The sequence below is a fragment of the Panonychus citri genome, unplaced genomic scaffold, assembly GCF_014898815.1.
Source record: "Panonychus citri isolate SS breed McGregor unplaced genomic scaffold, ASM1489881v1 Contig00077, whole genome shotgun sequence".
Taxonomy (NCBI): domain Eukaryota; kingdom Metazoa; phylum Arthropoda; class Arachnida; order Trombidiformes; family Tetranychidae; genus Panonychus; species Panonychus citri.
Window position 1 is genome coordinate 3,364,322 of NW_026515482.1, and position 16,408 is coordinate 3,380,729.

Sequence of the window (16,408 nt, forward strand, 5' to 3'; positions counted from 1 at the left end):
AATACTATTCAAACTATTATCAAGAAGCTTTTGATTATTATTATTTTTTACTTATCCTTAAAGAAATAACTTCTCACTCTCACTCATCATTATCATCTCTCTCTCTCTCGTTATCTTCCTTATCTTCTCTCTCTTATCTTCTCCTTCTTTTCGTTCTTCGACTATTCATCTTGACGGTTCTTGTCTTTCGTTCGGATGTTGTTGTTTCGATAAAGTTTCTCTCTCTCTCTCTCTCTCTCTCTCTCTCTTCTCTCCCTTTCTTTCTCCCTTTCTTTCTTTCTCTCTCTCTCTCTATCTCTCTTACTTTTCATCTTCTCTTTCATTCTGATTCCAGGATTTTCATCCATCTTCATGACGTATCAGTTTTGAAATGGGAAAACCTGAGATTCAGCTAATAAACATTAAGGTAAAAAAGTACCAACATGATAATTGAAATAAAATTAACTGAATAATAATGATTGATAAAAGTTGATTTGATATATTTAACTAATAATTAAACTGTTGATTATCTTAATAATACTAATCATTATTGTGATTATTTTTATCTTCCTTTTAATTCTTGTTTTTTTAAGTCTTATATTTTTGATATAATCAGTTGATATTAATTATTGATTAGTGATTAATGATTTTACGATTTTTTTTTGTAGGAAAAAAATCCAATTCAATTATTTTAATTGTAATCATTTAAAATTATCATTATAATCCTAATGATGATTTGGTTGACTTAATTAGGATAAGTTGATTATCCTAATGCGATTTTAAATTGTCGATCTTCAAATTAATCTCGTAACTTAATCAAATTAAATGTTATCAATTCAACAATCATTATGAACAAACTAATGCCAATGATTTTGATTGTGATTATGATTGTTAATAGTTAGTTAATCACGTTAATCACTTGATTTTAATCATCATTAGTTAAACATTGTTTCAAAGTTGTAATAATGATTTTGTATTAGCAACAATTAGCCAACAATCATTTCAAATTGAACAAAGTTGATATAAATGATTATCACAATTCAATTAACTGAATTGAATAACAATTGAAAAGAATTTAATTTTATAAGTAAAATTAGTAAATTGTTCTGACAGATGATTAAGGTGTTGTCAAGAACAAAATTAAAGGTAAATCTGTCACAATCAGGCGTTAATTGATTGTAATTTAACAATAATTAGCGAGCTTAACATTGGCTTAAATCTTATTATTATCTAAATCAAGTAAACCATAATCAACTGCGTTGATTAACAATACAATAACTTTCCAGTTAATTGTGACCTCAAACAAATTGTTAAACTGTCAAAATTAATCTTGATAACCTTGTATCATTATCATTATTTACTGAAAGGCTAAATTGTTGTTAATAGTAACATTAGTTAGCTAACTAAATGATGAATTCAGTTTCTATCTATGAAACTTTTTCCTATTATAATGTATCTGAATGGTGAATCAACTCAACTCTCACTGATTTATCAAGGTTATCATCATCATCATCATCATCATCATCATCATCATCATCATCATCTATGGATGATGAAAAATAGCTGAAACTAAATTAACTAAACAAATTTTTACTCAATTGTTATGATTAAAGGTAAATAAAAAGTTGATACAGTGAAAAACATTGAGACTGATTAAATTGAATTGGAAAGTTAAATTAGTTGGCTTCCTTGTTTTTTTGGTTAATCAACAATTTACTTGATCAACAACAATCAACTTTCAATCATTTTGGTTAAACCGTCAATAATTAAGTCTACACTTCAATTATAATCATGTAATGAGCTGAAAAAAAAGTTGAGTTGAGAAAAAAAAAGTTTTCAATCTAATTGTCGTTTCTGTTTGATTAACTTTCACTATTAAGGAAACAATCTGATAAACAAATGAATTCAATCAACAATTGACTGATTTAATTGTTGTAGACTTTTATATAAACTTTTTTATTGTCATTTTGATTGTTGGTAAAATTTTAATTCTAATAAAAATGTTAATCCAAAAAGAAACAGTGAAAAACTTTGATTATATTTCATTTTTGATTTGGTTGTTTTGTTTTTCTGGTTCATTCTGATTGTTTCTGGTAATTGTTGTTATCCAATTTGTGATTGTAAAAGTTGATTAAGATTGACTTTTCTCATTGTATCTTGATAATAATCAGGGTATTATCTTAATCAAGTTGCATGTTCAATGTAAATCTTTTCATTTCTTCAGTTAGTTTACTTAATTTGATCAGATAGTTTTAACCAGTTTCACTTGAATTAACTTTTACTGATTTGTTATTGATTATTGGGTGTTGATTAATTGTTATTTTTAGATTTCCAATCATTGGATTACCGATTGATTGTTGAGACAATTAGTGAGATTTTGTTGTAAAGGAGTTTACAGTCCTGTCTGTTTATTGGTAATCATTTTTAGGATAAAAATGAAAGGCTTAAGATTAACGGATTACATTTTTCACTTAATTTATCACATTGGTTTTTCATTACAATTGAATTGATTGGTTTCTACTACTATTTAATTAACCGAGGATATTTCCAAGAATACCTGTGCCTGAGTTAGATCCTAAAATATTTCCAACAAGTCCTGAACTTGATCCTGATCCTGATCCTGAGCTTGAGCTTGAGCTGAATGAAGATCGTGATCCACCTCCAACGATGTTAGAAGCGGCTCCGACAACGCCATTAAGGGATCCTCCATTTCCTGAGCTGTAAGAAGATGATGATGATCCTGAATTAGCACCGAGAAGTCCGTTACCTGATGATGAGCTTCGGGATGAGCTGTATGATGATGATCCTGAATTACCACCGAGAAGGTTTGAAGCGGTTCCTAAGACTCCACCAACAAGTCCATTTCCTGAGGCTGATGATGAGCTTCGGGATGAGCTGTATGATGATCCTGAATTACCACCGAGAAGGTTTGAAGCGGTTCCTAAGACTCCACCAACAAGTCCATTTCCTGAGGCTGATGATGAGCTTCGGGATGAGCTGTATGAAGATGATCCTGAATTACCACCGAGAAGGTTTGAAGCGGTTCCTAAGACACCACCGACAAGTCCGTCTTTTGAGACTCCACCGAGGATACCACCGAGTAAACCGTTGCTGTTTGATGATCCAGTGATACCAGTGACAAGGTTGGAAGCGGTGTTAGTTACGGATGAAGCGAGATCGCCAGTGCTTGAGGTAAGTGAAGTTGCTAATCCATTGACTTGGTTAAGAGCTGAATGGCTTGCGGCATATTTGCTTGAAGCGTCAAAGCTTGATGAGGAAGATGAGTGTGATTTAGCAGAGTGGGAAGCATCATAGGAAGATCGAGAGTCTGAAGAGAAGGCTGAGTTTCGGACATCAGATAATGAGTTTCGTGAGTTGAATGATTTGTTTACTGAATTTTGGTAATCGCTTGATGATTGACTGTTTCGGATATCAGAGACTGATTTGCTGACTGAGTTTGAATTGAAAGCATTGTTGATTGATGATCGTGAGTCTCGGACATCAGATGATGAGAAAGCATTGTTTACTGAATTGGCGACATTGCTTGATCGACTAACAGAGTTTGAGTTGGCGATGTTACTTGAGGCTTGATTGTTAACATATGAAGCGGCATTTCGGATGTCACTTGATCGGGCAACATTGTTTGATGAATAAGCATTGTTGACTGAGTTAGCGAAATTGCTTGATGAGGCTTGGTTGTTGATCGAGCTTCGGACATCAGATGATTTGGCAATGTTACTGTTGTAAGCTTGATTGTTGACTGATCGGATATCTGACGATTTTTGGACGTTACTGTTGTAGGCTTGGTTGTTGACTGAGTTTTGGACATTGCTGGTGTTAGCGATGTTGGATGATGAAGCTTGGTTGTTTACTGATGATCGGACGTCTGAGGATTTTTGGACATTGTTGCTGTAAGCTTGGTTGTTGACTGATTTGTTGACATTGCTTGAGTTGGCGATGTTAACGTTTGATGATTGGTTGTTAACTGATGATCGGACATCTGAGGATTTTTGAACGTTATTGTTGTAGGCTTGGTTGTTGACTGAATTTTGGACATTGCTTGATCGGGCGACATTGCTGGTGTTAGCGATGTTGGATGATGAAGCTTGATTGTTGATTGATGATCGGAGGTCTGAGGATTTTTGAACGTTACTATTGTAGGCTTGGTTGTTGACTGAGTTTTGGACATTGCTTGATCGTTGGACGTTGTTGCTGTTGGCTACGTTTGATGATGAAGCTTGGTTGTTAACTGATGATCGGACATCGGATACCTTTGAGACATTGTTGCTGTAAGCTTGGTTGTTGACTGATTTGTTGACGTTAACATTTGATGATTGGTTGTTGACTGATGATCGTACGTCAGATGATTTTTGGACATTGTTGTTAACAGCTGAGTTTGAAACTGAGTTTTGGACATTGCTTGATCGGAGACGTTGTTGGTGTTAGCGACATTTGATGATGAAGCTTGGTTGTTGACTGATGATCGGACATCGGAGACCTTGGAAACGTTGTTGTTGTAAACTTGGTTGTTGCTTGATCGTTGGACGTTGTTACTGTTGGCAACGTTCAATGATGAAGCTTGGTTATTGATTGAAGATCGGACATCAGATGATTTTTGGACATTGTTGACTGAGGATTGAACGTTGCTCTTGGCGACATTGTTTGAGAAAGCTGAGTTGTTGATAGCAGATCGGACATCAGATGATTTGTTGATGTTTACGGATGAAGCTTGGTTGTTAACTGAGTTGTTGACGTTGCTTGATCGTTGGACATTGTTGGTGCTAGCGACATTTGATGATGAGGCTTGGTTGTTGACTGATGATCGGAAATCATTTACCTTGGCAACTTTGTTGCTGTAAGATTGGTTGTTGACTGAGTTTTGGACATTGCTTGATCGGGCGACATTGCTGGTGTTAGCGATGTTGGATGATGAAGCTTGATTGTTGACTGATGATCGGACATCGGAGACCTTTGAGACATTGTTACTGTAAGCTTGGTTGTTGACGGAGTTGTTGACATTGCTTGATCGTTGGACGTTGCTTGAGTTGGCGACGTTTGATGATGAAGCTTGATTGTTAACTGATGATCGGACATCTGAGGATTTTTGAACGTTATTGTTGTAGGCTTGGTTGTTGACTGATTTTTGGACATTGCTTGATCGGGAGACGTTGTTGGTGTTAGCGACATTTGATGATGAGGCTTGGTTGTTGACTGAAGATCGAACATCAGATGATCGTGAAACGTGATTGTTTGATGATTGATTGTTTACGGAATTGTGGACGTTGTTTGATCGGTGAACGTTGTTGGTGTTAGCGACATTTGAAGATGAGGCTTGGTTGTTAACTGATGATCGGACATCTGAGACCTTTGAAACGTTGTTGCTGTAATCTTGGTTGTTGACTGAGTTTTGGACATTGTTGCTGTTAGCGATGTTGATGATGAAGCTTGGTTGTTTACTGATGATCGGACGTCTGATGATTTTTGGACATTGTTGTTGTAAACTTGGTTGTTTACAGATTTTTGGACATTGCTTGATCGTTGGACGTTGTTGCTGTTGGCTACGTTTGATGATGAAGCTGAGTTATTGATTGAAGATCGGACATCAGATGATTTGTGAACGTTGTTTACTGAGTTTTGGACATTGTTTGATCGTGAAACGTTGTTGGTGTTAGCGACATTTGATGATGAAGCTTGGTTGTTGACTGATGATCGGACATCTGAGGATTTGTGGACATTGTTTGATGAAACATTGTTGCTGTTTGATCGTTGGACATTGTTACTGTTGTTAACTGAAGATCGAACATCAGATGATCGTGAAACGTGATTGTTTGATGATTGGTTGTTTACGGAATTGTGGACATTGTTTGATCGGTGAACGTTGTTGGTGTTAGCGACATTTGAAGATGAGGCTTGTTGTTAACTGATGATCGGACATCTGAGACCTTTGAAACGTTGTTGCTGTAATCTTGGTTGTTGACTGAGTTTTGGACATTGTTGCTGTTAGCGATGTTGGATGATGAAGCTTGGTTGTTTACTGATGATCGGACGTCTGATGATTTTTGGACATTGTTGTTGTAAACTTGGTTGTTTACAGATTTTTGGACATTGCTTGATCGTTGGACGTTGTTGCTGTTGGCTACGTTTGATGATGAAGCTGAGTTATTGATTGAAGATCGGACATCAGATGATTTGTGAACGTTGTTTACTGAGTTTTGGACATTGTTTGATCGTGAAACGTTGTTGGTGTTAGCGACATTTGATGATGAAGCTTGGTTGTTGACTGATGATCGGACATCTGAGGATTTGTGGACATTGTTTGATGAAACATTGTTGCTGTTTGATCGTTGGACATTGTTACTGTTGTTAACTGAAGATCGAACATCAGATGATCGTGAAACGTGATTGTTTGATGATTGGTTGTTTACGGAATTGTGGACATTGTTTGATCGGTGAACGTTGTTGGTGTTAGCGACATTTGAAGATGAGGCTTGGTTGTTAACTGATGATCGGACATCTGAGACCTTTGAAACGTTGTTAATATTGTTAACTGAGCTATTTTTTGAGACTGATGATGATGATTTGTTGATATCAACTTGGTTTTCGACATTGTTTACATTGTTAACGTGGTTGATTCGGTTAATTCGGTTGATTCTGTTAACTACATTGTTGACATTGTTGACTGAATCGTATTGGTTGTCCAAGTTGTATGATCGTCGGTTGTAGTTTCGTGAATCATTTGATGAAACATTTTCTTCGTTTGAGCTGTGTGATCGGGCAAATCGTCGGTTGTTTTCTGATCGGTTGTTGTTTTCGTATGAAGATGATCGTCGGTTATCATTTCGGTCGAAACTTGATCGTCGTGAGTCTGAGTTATTTGAGACAGATGATGATCGGGTGTTTGATGAGTCTGAACTTGAAGCAGATCGAGATGAGTCTGATCGTCGGGAGTTGAAGTTTGATCGTCGTGAACCTCGGAATCGTCGTCGGTATTCTTCTTCTTCATCTTCATCATCAGAAGCGGCAGATAATCGAGCACCAACTCGGCCTAATGAATTTCGAGCAAATCGACCCCATCGGTTGTGTGGTCCATTACCTCCTCCAACAACAATAACAACAACTTTATCATCACAACCAATGGCTGGTCCACAGGGTCCAGGGTGTCCATGAGGTCCTCGGGGTGGGGCAAGTGATAAATCGTCTTCTTCTTCTTCTTCTGAAACGGCAACAGCGGTTGATGAAGCTGAAGATGAATCTTTGACTGCTGATGAAGATCCAGAGTTTGATGATGAAACGGTTGAAGAAGATGATGAAGAATCTGAGCCAGAGTTAGTAATTCCTCCAACGGGGATCAAGGGAAGGGAGATAAAGGGTCTTGGAGATCCTGATGAGCCTGATGAGGAAGAGGAAGATGAAGATTGGCTTGAAGATGAACCAGAGGAACCAGAGGAACCAGAGATGACGGGAGCGACTGAAGAGACTGACAAGAGGGATGATGACCCTTTTTGTTGTCCAGATGAACCACCGACACTCAAAAGTGAGGAACCAGAACCAGAACCAGATGAAGATGATTGACTGTATGAGACAACAGGTGAGCCATTAACTGATGATCGGTATTCAGAGGTGACAACCTTTTCACCATTGGGTCCGAGGTTTGATGAACTTGATTCAAATTTGTGTGAAGATGAGGAAGATGAGGTTTGTCCAGGAACGATGTAACCATGAAGGGAACCCACCGAGGCGAGTAAAACGATTGTAATAACTAAATTGTTCATCTTTATTTTTTTCTTTCGATAATTAACTTTGTTATATTTTCGAGAGTTAATTTGACTTTTTTTTTCTTCACCCACTTAATTCAATTGTATTAATCGAATGTCAATGTGAATCTGATCTTTGGAATACCAGAGATTCACCTTATATACCAAATAGAAATTGACATTGGTCATTAATCATCGACAATCAGCCTGCTAATTGTGATCAACAATTAGCGATCAGCTGCAACAATTAAAAACTATGTTACTCTATTTACGTAAATATGTATACATTATTTTTCTTTGTTTTTCTTTTGATTTTCACAATCCTAATCATCTTTGATCATTCTGCTAATTGTGATTAATTATTTTGTTATCCTATTTAGTGACTTACGATTGATTTGATCGCCAAAACAATCAGTTAATTAATTATTTTCTGACTATCCTATTAAATCAAAATTCATTATTTACCTGAGTTAATTGTTATGTACATTTAAATGTCTACGTTTGCCTTTTAATTGTAGATGATAATTTAGTAAACAATATATAAATATACAAGGTTAACAATTAGATTAATTGTTAACCCATTGATTTAAGTAATTAATCAATTACAATTTGCGTCAATTTGGTAAAATTATTATTATTATATTGCAATCAAATTGTACGACATCATAATCAGTGTTATTTAATTATGATTATAATTGTAAAAAAAAATCACTTTTAATTAATTAAATTTGTTTATTAAATTTTCGTATTTTTTTTCTTGGTTATCATTTTAATGTCTTTAAACTTTGTAACAATTAAAATAAATTGTTACGATCAAAGTTGTTACACTTTTGTTACTCAAACTTTTATGATCAATTTTGTATTATTAACAATCTAATTGTTGACATTTTTCATTTAACACTTTCACAATTAAATTAATGCTCCTTTATTTGATTGTATTATTGAAGGTGAATTAAATTGTTACGATTTAGTTAATAGTGAAAAAGCAAATCATCATCAAGCCAAACCCAAATTGGCAATTTAAAATATCCAAGGTTTGTTATTATTGAAGCAGAAACAAAAAGTAATTAGATTTAATAAAAATTATGGTGATTAAATTGATCACTAATTATCTATGATTAACTAAATCAGATTAATAATTAAACAAAAGACTTAACAACAATTAAAAAGTCTTTCAATCAATTTAGACTCACGATTAAATCGTCAAGTGAAAAAGGTTCAAGTTGAAAGGAAAAAACTTAAAACAACAACAACAACAATTAACTAATTCACTTGCTAATATACATAAACAACCTTGTCTCCAATAGATTGATGATTAATTTAATCATCTTACTCATTTAATTGTTATGATTAAATTAAATTACAAGTTTATTATTTTCATGTATTATAAATGCGAAGGTGTTTCCATTCACTTAAATTTGATTCTTCTTCTTGTCCTTTACCTTAATTTGATTAACGTAACAATTTAAGAATCATTTTTTTCTTACAATCAGATTAAGCTAATTGTAATTAACAAGTGAGTTAATCAGTCTCTTGAAGAGGCTTCTTTGCCAAAGATAAATTGTCAACAAAAAGCTGACAGTCAATTGTTTTTATGCTTGGAGATCACAATTGATCATTGTGATCCCAATTAACTGATTGTTGCTGTTTAACTGATTAACTTTTTTTTTCTTTATCATCACAATTATTAATATGTATTTATGATTGTTGATCGGAATGGTGATGCCCTTTAAATACAATCTAATTAACAATCAAAAGTATACACACACTCTATGGGTTAACGATTAGTGTTGATTGTTGATTAAAAAACCAAACAATTAGGAAACTCTTTCGATACTTTCTAATTGGTTTGTCAATTTGATTTTTAATTAAAAGGTAAAATGTTTAGACAATAATAAAATAGCACGAAAAGTTAATTACTAGTTAATAGTAATGATTAAGTAACAATTTAAATTAACCAATAACAATGAGAGTGATTTAGTTTTGAAAGGGTTTTAATTCAATGTCTTATGAACCATGAAAGTAACGAAGTGATTGCTTAATCAATTTAAATTGTTGTCAATTTAGTTTAACCTACCAAACAATTAGTGTTGCTCATTGTGACATATATAAAATTTTTAAATCATAATCATGATTAATTTCTGACAATTGAAAGGATTGATTCATTTCCATTGATTTCCATTGATAAAAAACATTTCCGATTAATTTGATTCCAGTTTTCAGTTTTGATTGTTGATGATTCTCATTTCAATTCATTAATTATAACGTTGATTCCCAACGATGATGATGATGATTATTATTTATTGATGACCCTTGGTGATTTTCACTATTTATCATCTCTCTCTCTCTCACTCATTCAGGAAGGAAGGAAAATTATGTTTAATTATAATTAGTAAAAAGGTAAACCCTTTGAGGCTTCAATGTCTTTTCACCTGAATTTAGTTAATCAACCAAATCAAGTTACTATCGAGAAATAGTTTCATCATCATCTTCATTTCCGTATCACGTGATAATCAGTTAATTTCTGTATCATTTTAATTGTTCCCAAGTCCATTTTCAACAATTATCATTAGTTAATTGTATCAAACGATTAGAACCATTGGTTTTCCCTTTTTCTTTAATTACTTTTCCTTTCCATTGATCATTTTTTTGCATCCAATCAATTTAGTCCTTTTTAATTGTGATTTAATAATGATGATGATTCATTTTGTTTTCCTGGTTTTTGCTTAATTGTAACAATTAAAATGATAACAATTTACACTTTAATCGTTGGGATTTACATTTGACAACAAAAAAAAAGGTTAACGTATCATTTGATTACAATGATTACAACTAATCAACAAATCAGTTAATCAAGTGAATCAAAAAAGCTTCAGGTTATTAAAACTAATCATTGAATGTTAATTATTGTTAACCCAATGAAAAATTATTAACATTCAAAATGTGTATTGATTTAACAATTTACCTTTCGAAAGTAAAAACTACAATTTAATTCGTAATCAATTTAGTTCATTTATTGTTGATTTATAATATCAATGAATTCAACTTATTTTCATGGGAGATAATTGATTATTTCAAATTACTATTTTGAAATATATCTCGTCACTATTTCTAACAAGTAAATGATAATATTAATCATTTAATTAATGGTAAAGAGAAAATAATAACAAGTGATTGATTAATTGTCATTGAAGTTATAAAAGCAGAAACACACAAAACAATAACGGTAAATAGTATAACTGTAAAATCCAATGAATCTTTGTAATCAATTGTTAAATTGTTCATACGATGTAACCTAATAATCATTGAAACCAATAGATTATGTTAATTGTGATTAAGCTTCAGATTGTTGTTCATACTTGTATTTGGAATATTGTTCAGTATTGGCTTGTAGTTAATCATTTTCTCTCTCGATGGTGTTTGGTGGTTAATCATGATTATGAATGATTCCATCCACGTAATAGCACTTAACAGTCGACGTGCTCTGGAAGGAAGGAAATATAATTTTTCTGATCAAATAGAATTTAGATCAAAATGAAAAAATGATGATGAGAAAAAAGTAAAACAAATGAGTCTAGTTGATAACATTTTCTGCTCTTTGATTATCCATTTAACTCAATGTGAACGTTGGTTTGTCCTTAATCTAAATTAACAATGAGAAGATGAAGATAAAGATGAATTACTTTCTATTTGTGATAATCTCTCGTATCCTCAGTAATTGTGTCTGTGTCTTGATCCATGTAAACCTTGACCTCTAAATGGAAACAATCAACAAAACTGTGTTTTTCCTGCGGATTTAATTGTTTGGTATTAGTTTTCCAATAATTTAAAGTCTTGAAAGGTCGATATCATCTCGAGATCATTTTATCATCATAAAGATGCTTAACATCACCATTCAAATGCCATCATAACAAGCGACAGGTCATACGCAGAGAAAAAGGTCACACTTTGACATCTTGAGGGAAATTGTTTTACTCTCTCTCTCTTTCTTTCTTGTTTTTGATCACATGTTTGGCCTTTTCCCTCTTCATTCTCCCTCAGTCCATTATCTTTTTCCCCCCAAAATTATGTTGAACTCTCTCCTTTTTCCTTCCCGAGATGTTTTCCATTGACTCTCCTCTTTTTCCCCTCCGCATGAGGTCACAATAAACAAGAAGCACGTTACAGACGTTGACTATCGGTAGGCCACGAGGCTTAAATGTGAATGTCAGAGGTGGTGGAAAGAAAGAGGATGAAAAGAGAGGGAGAGTGAATGATGATATGGAGGAAACGGCGGGAGCACGGGCTCTTCTCTTTCTTTTCAATTGGTTTAAAATTGGCCTGGATTGAGTCGTGTAAAGTGAGAGAGAGAGAGAGAGAGAGAGAGAGAGAGAGAGAGAGAGAGAGAGAGAGAGAGAGAGGAGAGATGGAGTGAGAAACCGGGAGATAAAGAGAGGGAAAGATTGAAAGGGAGGGAAAGGGAGATGGAGAGGGAGAACGAGAGAGGGAAAATAGTAAATCTTTTTAAAGATGAATGAGAATCTCGTGTGTGTCTTTAAAGAAGTAGCTTTTAAAACTCCTCGTTGTTGTTGTTATTTGACATCCGTTGAATCCTGAGGTCAAAATGTAACGTTTACACCTTGCTAGTTGAACTTCTAACAGAGATCACGTTTTATCCTCTTCCCTCTTCCCTTTTCCCTCTCCACTTTCTTTGTCTCTTCCCTCTCTTTTAACATTTATTTCTCTGTACCTTAATCTTATTCATCTCTCTCTCTCCTCCTCCTCCCTCTTTTCTTTACATTTCTGGTATAGAATTTTCCTTCCACTCATATCTTTGCTCTCTTTTTCTCTCCCTGCAAATGCATAGTGAAAGAGCATATTATCACCTTTCCTATTTGGTCCAGAGAGAGAGAGAGAGAGAGAGAGAGAGTTACTTTTTCATTATTCGACACACCAATATTTTAGGAAGAAAATTAGAGAGAAAAAGATGAAGTTATTAGAAGCGAAAGGTGTAGAAAACTTTTCCTTGTTGATCCTTTTACTTGTTTTCTTGTTACTTTGCTTGAGCCCAAATTGATTCGTAAAACTTTTGCTGATCAAGTTCGTAAATAATAAAGACAACTTCAGTGACCCGGATGAAAGTGAAATGGAGGAAGACGGCAAAAGAGAGAGATAGAAAGAGAGAGAGAGAGCGCAGGGGAGATGAAACCTGAAGAAAGAAAATAAAGATAAGTTAACAAGAAAAAAAAAGAAAATTAAGGTGAAAAGTATAAGAAAAAAGATGAAAAAAGAGACAGAAGAAAAGAAAGAAACTTTACGGTTTGTGCCAATTCTTTTGAAGAACTTATAATTCTACCCGGTACTGGTTACCTTCTTTTCTTGTTTTACTTTGTTCGTTTACTTTTCTCTCTCTCTCTCTCCATCTTGTAAAACCTTTCGATTTTAACAACAAGAATAACAACAACAATTCTAATCACTTATTGAGGTCATTTTCATATTTTGTGACCACTGTTGTACTTTTCTTGCTGTTTAACTTGATGATGTTGATGATGCGATGATAGCAGGATCAATAGACATTATTTGATTGTAATTGAACAATAACAAGGTATTGTGGTAGAAAATGAGTAAAAACAAAACCAAAAGCCCCAATAAAACAGCAAGTGAACAGTTTGTGGTGGGGTGAAGATAAACACTTAAGTGAAACAAATATCATTACGATTCAATTGAAATCGTTTTCTGATATCATTAAACTGGTATCATGGTGAATTGCACTTAATAGGTAAGAGTTTTTTTGTTTTCTCCTCCATTTCTTCATGTCTCAATGTAAGTGTGTATGTGTGTGGGTAATTTTGGTGAGAAATCCGTTACAGTTTAACACAATTAACTTGTATCAAAATCTGTTCACTTGTTGACTTGATTTTCCTTGATCAATTGGATATAATTTTCAATCTGAATCCTTTTTTTTTCGTCAGGATTATTTTTCTTCAACAGGAGAAATGTATCAAAATCGTTATACCATCAACAGCTGATCCACAATTGAATTGAAATGTTAAAGAGTAAATTTGTTTGAATATTGAAACTTAATTTCCTTTCCATTGGTAACAAAGCTTTTGTTGTTGTTGTTGTTGTTGTTGTTATTTCAACAACTGTTGATATTGTATCAATTTCAATCAAATATTTGAATCCATTGAATTTACTTTAAATTGTAAGTTGTTTACCAATTGTAACTTAAGACATTTCTGTATATCAAATATACATCACTCTTATCACTATCCAGAGATATTTGTTTTGATTGGATTCTCTTGATTTTATCCTCTTCTTCATCATTTGTTTCCCTCTTGATTCGTTTGTTTATCAAATGTTTAACTTGATTGCTTGTTGATTCTCTCAAACTCTATACATGTATCTCTCTGTCTATGTAATCAAATAAGTGTTAGGTAATATGGTTACACGCCAAATCCAAAGTGTCTTAATTTGTCTTCATAAATACACATTTTAGGGAAATTATTGAATTCCAAGGAGAACACACAACTAGAAGAGAAATAAGAACAAAAACAAGGAGAATAAAACAATTATATAATAGAAAAACGTGCCAATCAATGTGAGAGAGAATCAAATTGTTGAATTAATTACCTTTCGGAAGCTATAAGAGAAAAGAAAAACAAAACAAAATCTCATATTCTCACAAAGATTGGTCCAAGAGCTTTTTGCATTTCGATTGATGGATTGATCACTTTAAATATTAGAATTCAAGTTTTAAACAATTTAATTGGGGAAAAAATTAGCTAATGATTAATAAAGAAAAGTGTAAACAATTAAATCTCTTCCATTGACCGCCAACATTTATTATCTAATTAAAAATATCGATATCGGGATTGACTCTCTGGATCGGATTAATAATTTTCTTTTTTTCTTTTTGTTGACAATTAGTTTAATTAATTGTCTCTTTGTTTTGATTAATTAAAATGAAGACTGTGATTAATTAAAAGGTACTGAGTTGGTTTAAAAGTGAATTCTTTTAACTTTCTCATGGTTTTGTCGTTTTTTGATCATCTTACTTCTTGGATTATTGAGTTTTGGTTGATTGTTTTTGGTCAATATTTTGATAGTCAATTTGGTGGTTTGTCCTTAAATTGGATTAGATTTGAATTCTAATTTTCTAATCAATTTCTGTCATCAAATGGATTGAATAGAGAAGGTCAATTCCTGAGATAAGATGAGATTTTCTTTCTTTGTTATAGGAAATTTTATAACCGAAAAAGAAACAATAACATGGACTTGTTATCTTTCCAAGAGTAGTGGTGGTTTTAACGTCTAATTTAAGGAGCTGTTAATTGTGTTAAAATTTACCTGTTGGAATTTGATAAATTGTTCTTTTGTCGTAAAACAATGCGAAAGGTAACCTAATGATAACAAATGTTCAAACAAGATAATATGTTGGCTATTTTAATGGTCGGTGTAACATTGAAGAAAAGAGGAAAATCCATTAAAAGGTAAAACGTTAATTATGCATCAATACTCATTAACCTTGTGATTTAATTCGCTTGATTGTCCAAACACTTGAACAATTTATTTTGTAAACAAGATACACTGATTATCACAATTAACCATTCATTCTATTATTGTGTCAACCATTTTGATTTCCTATCTTTTATCTTTTATCCTCAAAGTAGCGTCACAATGGACAAGGAACCCAAATCCATAAATGGAAAACAAGAAGACCAAATAGGAAAAGAAGAGAAAATTTACCTTAGGAAATATGAGCAACTAGTGCCATCTTATTTTCACTTCGGACAATCAGTGTAAACAAAAGTGACCATTTTAAAATTTAATTTCCATTCTAAAGGGTAGAAGAAAGTGAAAGGGTAACATTGATTAACTCTAATTGTTGGCTCGTTGCTACAATTTACTCTCACTTGACAACTTGTCAGAAAGGAAAAACTTTTCCTTCTCAACAGGTAAAACTTTTATCTTTTTCTCTCTTTTCTGATCATTGTCTTGATAATTTCATGTAATTTAAGATTGAAATTTGTTTATTATTATTTTAATTCACTATTAATTTTAATTCCTTCCACTTTACAGTGATAACCTGTTTACAAGCTCGGTTGATTTTAATGTGAAAAAAAAGCTGAAATATACAAATTGAGTCACAATCAGATATTCATTCAGAAGTCATCGTGTCGACGAAATGATCTTTAGACGATTCACCCTGAGGATCATGCTCAAGGTTCTGTTTTCAAGTGAATTTCAAATATATTTAGTTTTACATGTTCTTTTCCTACCTGATGAATACACACACACATACACATATAAGTGTGAATACTTTTTTCTTGAATCTCTCGCTCACTAATTCCTCTTACATGATGAATATACACCAAAAGTGAGCGAGTGTAAGTACGCTTAGAAAATGAGTATATATACATGTACATGTTTAATAAGATAGATGATAGTGAATAATTGAGTCGTTGTTTTGCAACAATTAAATGACCTTTCGACCCAATTCTCATCTTTCGATGGAATAGCGTTTGTCTCTTTTTCGTTGATTTTTACTTTTCTTCATTTTCTACTATAAGAAAACAAAAAATACAAAATATTTAAGAAAAAAAAATCTCTATTCTTATTATTACTTTATGCATATTATCATTTTCTCATTATGATTATCAAACTATTATCATTATCACTTTGATTCTGTTTCT

The 16,408-nt window shown here is 33.0% G+C and overlaps 1 protein-coding gene and 2 long non-coding RNA genes across 6 annotated transcripts; 1 reads left to right on the top strand and 2 right to left on the bottom strand.

The window, feature by feature from the left end:
- Window positions 1-2,354: 2,354 nt before the first annotated feature.
- LOC128387127 (homeobox-like protein HDP1) lies at window positions 2,355-7,864 on the bottom strand. The gene is given in 4 exon segments (XM_053346288.1): window positions 2,355-4,408; window positions 4,411-5,383; window positions 5,386-5,891; window positions 5,894-7,864. Coding segments are annotated over 4 exon segments (5,235 nt in total). The 5' UTR covers window positions 7,752-7,864; the 3' UTR covers window positions 2,355-2,510.
- A 2,469-nt stretch (window positions 7,865-10,333) lies between these two features.
- LOC128387152 (uncharacterized) lies at window positions 10,334-14,487 on the bottom strand. Of its 4 annotated transcripts, none has more exons than XR_008324983.1 (4): window positions 14,346-14,487; window positions 12,463-14,243; window positions 11,093-12,053; window positions 10,334-11,028 (listed from the first exon to the last, which is right to left on the bottom strand). It is a non-coding gene; the product is annotated as an uncharacterized LOC128387152 (long non-coding RNA). The 4 variants fall into 4 exon arrangements; XR_008324981.1 differs by having other exon boundaries at window positions 10,335-12,053; window positions 12,463-12,921; window positions 13,031-14,243; XR_008324980.1 differs by having other exon boundaries at window positions 10,335-12,053.
- Window positions 14,488-14,769: 282 nt separating this feature from the next.
- Window positions 14,770-16,212, top strand: LOC128387153 (uncharacterized). Its single transcript, XR_008324984.1, has 3 exons — window positions 14,770-15,205; window positions 15,383-15,670; window positions 15,795-16,212. It is a non-coding gene; the product is annotated as an uncharacterized LOC128387153 (long non-coding RNA).
- Window positions 16,213-16,408: the final 196 nt, after the last annotated feature.